The sequence below is a fragment of the Aethalodelphis obliquidens genome, unplaced genomic scaffold (assembly GCF_003676395.1).
Source record: "Aethalodelphis obliquidens isolate GAN/ISIS:26980383/991018 unplaced genomic scaffold, ASM367639v1 scaffold14, whole genome shotgun sequence".
In the NCBI taxonomy this organism is placed as follows: Eukaryota; Metazoa; Chordata; class Mammalia; order Artiodactyla; family Delphinidae; genus Aethalodelphis; species Aethalodelphis obliquidens.
The window spans coordinates 13,276,891-13,286,097 of NW_020837958.1; the positions used below are offsets into that span (position 1 = coordinate 13,276,891).

The window sequence follows — 9,207 nt, forward strand, 5'->3', positions numbered from 1 at the left end:
ACCCATGGTGCACAGAATTTCAAGATGTTGCTAGGGCCTGAATTAGACTTGTAAGCACGAGTCTCCAGGCTGGTGGCTGGAAGCAAGTCCCTTACACAGGGAGGGGGGCCTGGCCAGCAGCCCAGCACGCATATCCTAACTTGGCTTTCTTATTCTCTAGCTGTTGGGTTTTCAGTTGTTGGGTAAGGACTCAAGAAGGTCAAAGGCCTACCATATATCCTCCCAGCCTTCTCTCCAGCCCCAACATGTAACAAACACCTCCAAGCAAAGCCATTTGGCTTATGCCCCAATGCTACCATTAGATTCGATTCATGTCACTCCCTTATTCAAAACCCTGCCATAACTTCCCATCACGCTGCGAATAAAGTCCAAACTCTCTACCATAGCTTACAAAGCCCTATGCGACCTGGCACCTGCCTACCTCTCTGACTTCATTCCCTGGCTTTCTCCCCTCTGATCACCGGGTTTTATCCACCATGGCCTCCCTGCTACTCTCAGCACAGGCCATGATGCTCCCACAGGCCTGGCTTTGCACGGCTATCCACGGTGCCATGGCTTCCCTCCCTTGCTTCGCTCAGGGCTCTCCCTATCCCCAGCTCCTCAGAGGCACTTTCCCTGACTATCTTCTCAGGAAAACAAAGCATCCCCAGCACTCTGTAGCCCGTTGCTCTGCTTTCTTTTTTGTAACGCTTGTTACGCTCTGACTTTATGTAAGTTATTTAATATGTATTTGTTTACTGTTGGCCTTTCCAACTTAGTAGGTAAGCACCCTGGAGACAGGAATCCTTCTTCTCCTGGAGAGATACTCAGTGAACATCTGTTATGTGAATGGAGGCTACACGAATCCCCACTTAAGCTAAGATGGTCAGCCATGTTGCTGAAGGCTGGCAGGCCCAAAGCAACCCAGAACACAAAGCCAATCCACTTGGAACCAACCTGAAGCATTGAAGCAATACGTGTCATACTGGGAGGTATTGGATGTGAGGATGTACACTCCCGTGTGGTTTGCAGCACAGATGGAATTGGGGTGGATCCGGGGGATCACCACGTGCCCATCTATGAACCCGTACCTGCAAAAGAAAAACCAGAGGTCATCCACCTGCAAGGCTATAAGCAGGGATTTCATAATATCCCATCGAAGGACATTTCATGCAGTGCAATACTTCCTTCAGTTCACCCCAGGGATGCTACAAGGTTTTGACAACTGAGTTATGGGAAAGCCAAAAATAACAGCAGAGGGACAGTGAAAGGGACCAGCAAGGCTGATGAAGACAAAGTGATTTTTTTGGAGCTCTATAAAAAGTGTTTGAAAAAAATCGATTCATGAAAGAAAAAAAAATTAGTTTCAAATAAAATCTAGGGTCAGCAGTCAGGCCAGTTTGAACAAGCAGAGGGACGCCCAAGTCACAGAATGACCCCTTGACGATGTGAGACCCACTCTGGCCCGCCATTACCTTCCTGTTTGCCAGAAAATACAGAAAATGACTGCCTCGCATCAGACACAACTAGATGGCTCTTCGTTTCAGTCCACGAATGGCAAACCTGCCTTATTTCCCAACCCCTCCTCTTCTTTCCTGGCCTCACCTTTTCCTGTGATTCCCTCACGCCAGACCTCATAGTTCTAAACACAAACCTTGTTTATATGCCATATACAATGCATCTTGTCCCATGAGCATCTCAGGCATAATTCCATTGCCAGTGGAAGTAAATCGACCGTCATTAAAATGGGAGTCAGAGTAATTAAGTAGATAGCAATGCCTCATTAGCTCAGGAATTTTCCAGAAGCAGCAGAGAAGTGCTTAAGTCCCTTTGCCCCACCATGGTGTTTCTGGGAGCGGTTTGGAGCCGGAGGCTCTTTCAGATACAACATACAGCACCCAGCCTCTTCGATCAGCATCGTGGTGGCTGAATACTTACCGCACGATTTCTCTCCAATATAAAATGCCTCAGAAAATGAGATGTGGGCTGAGAAAATACCATTTACAAGGGAAGAGGCAGAGGCAAGGGAAGAGCAGAGAGGGAGAAGCTAAAGCCAACAGGTTTTTGAAAATGCAGTGCTGGCTAAAAGGCACAGCCCAAATCCTTTTAATCTTTCCTGCCAGGGGTGACAGTACGTACTGCATCACCCTGCAAGACCTATGGGAATGGTGGTGAGTCTGAAATTTCTAAGCACATCGAACTCATTATGTCTAAGTTGCAAAAGCTGACATGACTAATTCCTCATCTGAATGGCCAGACTGGTTTCTCCAAAGACTCCTGAGCTTGGTGCGGGGAGCGGCCGCAATTAAATGTTAGTAAGTTTCCATGTATCTGAGAATTGCTACTAATCAGGGTGGGGCAGACAGAAGAGAGGAGGTGCTAAGGTTCTTCCATCCCCCGTGAGACTCTCGCATCTGTCCTGTGGCAGGTATCTGATTCATAGCTACCTGAGTGAAATTATGGAAATAAGTTTTGCAACACTTAAAACCAGCCATGGGTAGAATGATAGCTGTCTTTGGCACAGTTTTTCTTCGTTTTTTTAAAATAATAACACTCCTTGGTGAGCCTCCTGCCCACCCCATTCCCATCACATTCTGCTAGCCTGTATCACACCGACATTCTAGAATTTAACTTATTCCTGAGTTTTTATCACATCGTGTCGACTGCTGGTTTTATGTGTCATCCTGTCTATAAGTTGGAGATATTAAAATTTATATATGTGTATACTTCATGAGTAGGTTGGTGTTCCCAGGGAGGAAAGAAATACTCAGCAACTCCATCCATGCACCAGACTTTCATCTCCCTTTTGCTCTCAGTCCTTAGGGAGGGCGGAGTCATTCAATCTTGCCCTGGCCTCGGAAGCTGGTCTGGTATCCGAACTCCTCCCCATGAAAGTGATGCGGCCCAGGGTGGGCTGCAACTAAGCCTCAGTTGCTTCCTCTGCAAAGTGGGGTCATATAACCGACCCCTGGTGCAGTCTGAGGATTAAGGGAGGGATATGGGCTGGGGTCACCCGGCATCTAAGGGCTGGGCAGGTGGGCTGGGGTCACCCAGCATCTAAGGGCTGGATGATTGGCCAGTGGGTACAGTAAGAACTTCCCCTGTTTTCAACATATGGGAACTTTTCTGTATTTAGCAAGTTGGCCTTGTCTGCATTTCACAATCAAAATTCAGCTTACTAAATCCACTTTCTTAGGCCACTGACCTAGTCAGGGCCATAGTAAAACAATTAGCCTTAGGAATAGAATAAGTGGACCTGCTAATTAGCTTTCCTTCATTGCAGCCTACAGCTCAGGTTCAGAAGTTACCAGAGCTATCTGCTCCTTTTATATTCTCCCAAGACCCTGCTCTGAACACACACAGATGCCTGCACACATCTGCTCTTTGTTTTAGAGCAGTGCTGCTCATTAGAACTTTCTGCAAAACAGAAATGTTCTATAATCTACGTTGCCCGATAAAGTAGCCACTAGTCATTTGTGGCTAATCGAGCACTTGAAACGTAGCTAGTGCCAATGAAGAGCTAAAGTTTTGATTTTATTTAATTTTAATTAAGTGTAAATAGCCATCTGTGGCTGGTGGCTACCATATTAGTGCACTTGTGAAGATGTGCTTTTTCCTCAACAGCAGAAGTATCTCAGTTCCCACCCATACTATGGGTGCCTTACTCTGTAACCAAGGACAGGGGATAGATGTATTTAACTTACATTTAATGGTTTCCATAAGGAGTTCTGCAGCTTGACTTTTTAAAAAGCAGCCTGTGTTTGCGTGTTGAAGAGAAAAGGGAACCACGTTACCTAACGCTATCACATTGCAAAAGTGCAGAGGGGTAGCTGCAGGCTGGGGTGGAAACTTCAGAGAGCAGTTGTCCAGATCCCCAGAGCTCTTCTAAAGAAAACAAACCAAACCGAAACACTTCACCACGGTGGTCACCACTGCTTGCTCTTAATGTGCAAGCACATGAGAAATTCAGAAAAATAAGGGCCATGCTTGCTGTGAATATCCTGGAGCAGATATCCTGGGCCTGAGGACAGCTCCCTGAGCACTGTGATGTCTGGTAGGAGGCTTCTCTTGGTCCCTCTCATCGCTTTCCCATCACTTGTAATGATACATCTCAATAATTTTCATGCCCTTTTCTCTCAAATCAGAGCAACAGAGAAGAGAAACAAAATCAAAAGAGAGAGAGTTGTTTGAAAAACCTGCTTTAGCCAAGTCTGCAGGGTGAAGACCCCACCAGGCACAAATTTATTTCAAGCACTGTTATTTGGTTCCCTTTCTATTGTGGTTCTGACAAGGACACTGCACGCTTCTTCAAAGCCTGGAGAGCATGTTGTGGAAGCACCTCAGGCAAGTGGCTTCCAACACATGACCCTTAAGGGCCTCCTCTAGGCAACCCCTCCCTCTGTGATTCACAAACGTGTCTTCAGCCGGCCCTCAATTTCAGCTGGTCATACTGGTTCCAGATGGACTTGGCCAGATTAATGGGTGGTGCCAACTCTTCAGGCAAGCAGCCATTCAGCTGTCACGGAGGAGCCTTCCTGGGCCTAAGCCCCACCCCCCTGGACCCAGGCAGCCTACTTTCCCGCAGCAGGTGGGGGCTGGTCCCTTACCTGCAGGTCTCAAACCCTGCGAGCAGGGCTGCCTCCATCTGGGCCATGGTGGGCAGCGTACAATTGAAGGCCTTGCAGAGGTCAGCAGCCTCAGTCTTCGAGATGCTGTAGCGACCATTCTTCTCCACGTGGAATACACCTTTGTATCGGCAGGTTATATTTAGATCTATGGGATGAAAAGAAAAGGTTAGATTCTTCTGCATCAATAATTTGGAAAGGATAAGAAGTCTGTTTTAGAGCAGCCTCATTAAAAAGACAAATAATCTTCCCTACTGGCCAGAGCCTTCAACATTCACTGTAGCGTTTCAAAGCATCACTACTTCACTCTCAAATCTGAGATAAGAGGCAGAGAGTAGCATCACTTTTACATTCTCTCCGCCGACTGCTCTACAACAAAGTTTTTACAAAGCATGTGACTTATTTCTGACTAGGAAAGTAGCACAAACTTGGGGAAAACTTACAAAATTCAAGGAAGTAATGAAGGAAAAGCAAGTCCACCTCTAAGAAAACTACTGCAAACATTTTAAACATTTTGCTATATCTTGTCTCAGTTTGTTTTCTGAATGTGTGTGTTATGTATATACTTGCGTAGTTTAAATGGTACTAAATATACAATTTGAGGTGTAGGAATCTTTTTTTTCCACTTAATGAGTATTTTCCCACAATCACGTGGTACGGCTCCCCAGCTGATAACCTCCAGTGACTTCTAGTCACACCCAGAATAAATTTCCTTATCATGGCTGATAAGACCCACATGACCTGGCTCCTAACCTTTAAGCAGCTCACTCTGTTCCAGGCACAAAGCTTTCCTTCAGTTCCTTTGGACATTCTGAGCCCTTTCCCACCTTAAACATTTAGGTCTGACTTTACCATTTCTTTTTTTTTTTTAAGATTTTGCAAAAACTATATTGATAGGGTATATGTGTGGAAGTCAGTTCTAAGGGGGAGTTAGAACAAGATGGGATAGATGGAATACAAAACAATACTGGACCTAACTTACTGACATGAGTGCATTTTACATGTTTAGGTTTTTTAAAAATTTTTTATACAATTTTTAAAGGTTACACTCCATTCAGTTATTACAAAATATTGGCTACATTCCCTGTGTTGCACAATACATCCCTGTAGCTTATCTTACACCAAGTGGTTTGTACCTCTTACTCCCCTACCTCTATATTGTCCCCCGGCCCCTCCCAACTGTTAACCACTAGTTTGTTCTCTACATCCGTGAGTCTGCTTTTCTGTTATATTCACTAGTTTGTTTTATCTTTTAGGTTCCACATATAAGTGATAGCATACAGTATTTGTCTTTCTCTGACTTATTTCACTTAGCATAATGTCCTCTAAGTCCATCCATGTTGCTGCAAATGGCAAAATTTAGTCCTTTTTTATGGCTGAGTAGTATTCCATGGTATATATAGACCACATCTTTTTATCCTTTCCTCTGTTGATGGCCATTTCTGTCTAGAATGTACTGTCCCCTGATCATCCCATTTTGTTTTTCAACTTGAAATCACCTCAACTTAGGGTCCTTCCCTGAACATTCTTATCCAACCCTCAGCGTCTCCCTCAACTTACTATGCTTTTGTGTCTTCACAGCAACTTGTCTATTTATTTGTGCATTTGGTTTTTTCTGTCTGCTCTTTCTTTTGATGGAAACTCCAAGAAAGCAAAGGCCTTTTGCCTGTTTACAGCAGTTTCTCTAACACTCACATCAGTGGCTGACAGAGAGCAGATGCCCCATAAATATTTGTTGAATAAATGAACAACTCCTTGGAATTTCTTCAAAAACACACTTTGAACATATTGCCAGATAGATCCAAGACCTGTTCTTTACTCGCAAGAGTTAATGCGTCCAAAATGAAACCTAACTGCTACCAACCAGTTTAAAAATGATTTAGTCCTAGGACTTCTGTGAGTTTGCAGACACGAATCTGAAATCTCAATAAGGAGCTGAAAAAAAAAAATCACCTGGTGTTCCCTGATCCTCTGTAACAATCTCAAAAGACTTCAAAGCCCTTAACTGAAAACTCGATATTCTTCTGTATGATGCCCAGTTTGCACCTGAGTAAACGCCAACACAGAAAGGTTCTGTCCTTGAAGCTGTCCTGCTGAAGCAGAGCACTTCCTTGAGCCTCAAAGACAGTCAGACATTGACTCTGCCAATGCCAGACACCACTCTGTCAGTCCCAATTCAGACAGAATTGGCTGTAACTCAGAATCTCTCTCTCACGTGGGTGGGTCCACAGGTCATCAGGAAGATTCTGCTTACTTATCAATGAGAAAACTGGGGCTCAGAAAAGTGAGCTGCCCGAGGAAGTGAGAATTGCTGTCCAGAGCCTGTAGTTGCCTTCCTGAATCCCAGTTGCCTTGTTTTACATGTCTGAGCTGATAGCCAGGGCGGAGAAGCCTGCAACTGCAGCGTCCCTGGTTACCCAGCAACTTTGGGGTTCCGTGTGGCATCACCTTTCAAAGACCCTGAGAGGTGACTTGTATGTATGTATGTATTATTTATAGGTGAAGAAACTGAAGCTCAGAAAAATGAAATGACTTTGCAAAGTCACCCAGCCATTAAGTGGCAGAGCTGGAATTCCACCTCAGGTCTGTTAACGTCAAAACCCACGCTCCAATCCACTTTGCTATGTGCCCAAGAATCCTTTCATATCATTAGAGCAAGTTTTCACTCTGGAGGGGAGAGATACACCTAAACAACTGTTACATAATGACAAAGATAGGGTCAGTGTTAATGGGATTGTACAGCCAACAAGTGCTTTCTCCTCTCTGAGCAGGAAGCAGCTTCCAATCACCAGAAAACAGAGTCTGATGAATGCAGATCGAGATGATAAGAAAACTGTTAAACTTCTCTACAACCTTTCTCAACTCTGAAAATAGTAAAAGAAGACATAAAAAATAGAGCTTTTGCAAAGACATAAGCCAATATCAAGTGATTCTCTTTTCTTTGTATCATTAGCATGGAGGTGCTTTTAAAAAGCATTAGAACTAGGTGAAATGGAGAACACGTGTTTTGGGGAGACCAGTTCCTTTTTGGAGTGGTGTCCTTTGGAAGCCACTCACACAATACTTGGCTGGTGAGGCCAGGGGAGCACAGAGGGGGGAATGTACAAGGCCCTTTTGAAACGCTGTTTGTTTTTACTGACATTTTCAGCTTTGGCCTCAGTTGGCCAATCTCTGCCAAAGAAGACCGTCACGCTGGGTGACCGTCTTTCCGGGGGTCCCCCGTGTGTAGCTTACAAAAGAGCAGCAAAGCCTCCCAATCAGTTTCCTGGAGGTGAGGGAGACAGAGGACACTTCAGCAGATGCCAGGAGAGGCAGACCGCCCATCAGCGTGCGGCCAGGTGGCTGCTGTCACTTCTAGGTTAAAAATAAAGTCTGAGGCATGGATGGTGGTTTGGAGCTGAATGACAGTTTCTGTCTTATTAAAATAAATCAGAGTTTGCCACCTGGCACACAGAATATGCAAATGCGAAAGGAACCGATTCACACTGAGACGTTTGAATAAAATCCCTTGAGTTCCACGGGCGGCAGCCAACATCACTTGATAGATGATACACACAGGAATGCGTAAGTGTGTTTCTAGGTGTGCATGTGAGTAGTGAATGTGTGATGTGTGTGCTTGAGGTCAGCCAAGACAGGAAGGGCCAGATAAAATCAAGCTTCAGCCTTCCTAGAAATGCGAGGCTTACCCAGCGTGTGTAGTAGGTGTCAGAAAAGGGCTGCTGAATGAATGAGGAAATTCTATGCAATGTGAGAATTCCACGCTTACATTTATCTTAATCTCACACATAGAAAAGGTCCAACTCCTAATCTTGATGGCATTCAGCCATCTGGGAATTCCAAAGACGGTGCCAAAACCGTCACTTCAGGTCAACAGTATTCACAGTTCCTCCCCTCTGGGTCCCTCGTGTCTTAAAAAGGACCAAGCCTTCAGGGCTGTGTATCCGTTAAGCCCTGATAATTAATGAAGACTTTCCAACAGGCTTTCTTAACACTTATGCAAACAGAAATTATTACCCCAAAGGGTATTGATGATACTAACAGCAATAATAGTAGCTAACACATATTGTGCACTCTTCTAAGCATTTGACAAGTATTAACTCATTTTATCCGTAAAACAACCCTATGAAGTAGGTAATATTATTACCCCCACTTTTCCCAATACAGAAACTGAGGCACAGAGAGGGGAAGAAACATGCCCAGGTTCACAGAGCTCGTAATGATGGAGCCAGGATTCCAACCCAGCCAGTCTGGGCACCGAGAGTCCACAGGCTTAACCACCAGGGCACACTATACTCCTCACCCCGATTTACATAACTTGTTTTGCTCTCTCAACCTCCCCCGTGTATAGCTGAGAATATCCCCAAGGTTCAAGTAAGGTTAAGGTAAGGCCGAGGTGTGAGTAGCCACGGACCACAGACCACTGGACAGGCATGCGTGTCCATGGCAATGGCACTGGCCACACTGCAAATCCCTGTAGAGAGGCTGGACTCCGGAGATATCTGTGCATCTCTCGTGAGAAACAGAGATCCCTGTGATGCAGGAGCTGCCGTGACTCAAGGGCCTAATATTAAATGGCCGATTGCATCTCTCAAACAAGCCCGTC

The 9,207-nt window shown here is 45.0% G+C and overlaps 1 protein-coding gene across 19 annotated transcripts in view; it reads right to left on the minus strand.

Moving 5' to 3' along the window:
* CD44 (CD44 molecule (IN blood group)) overlaps window positions 1-9,207 on the minus strand; it is an 86,738-nt gene that overhangs the window by 46,954 nt on the left and 30,577 nt on the right. For all 19 annotated transcript variants that reach the window (XM_027115030.1, XM_027115021.1, XM_027115019.1 and 16 more), the window contains exons 2-3: window positions 4,587-4,752; window positions 937-1,070 (exon numbers count right to left, since the gene is read on the minus strand). In XM_027115030.1, the coding sequence (XP_026970831.1) occupies window positions 937-1,070; window positions 4,587-4,752 (300 nt within the window). The remainder of the gene's footprint in view (window positions 1-936; window positions 1,071-4,586; window positions 4,753-9,207) is intronic.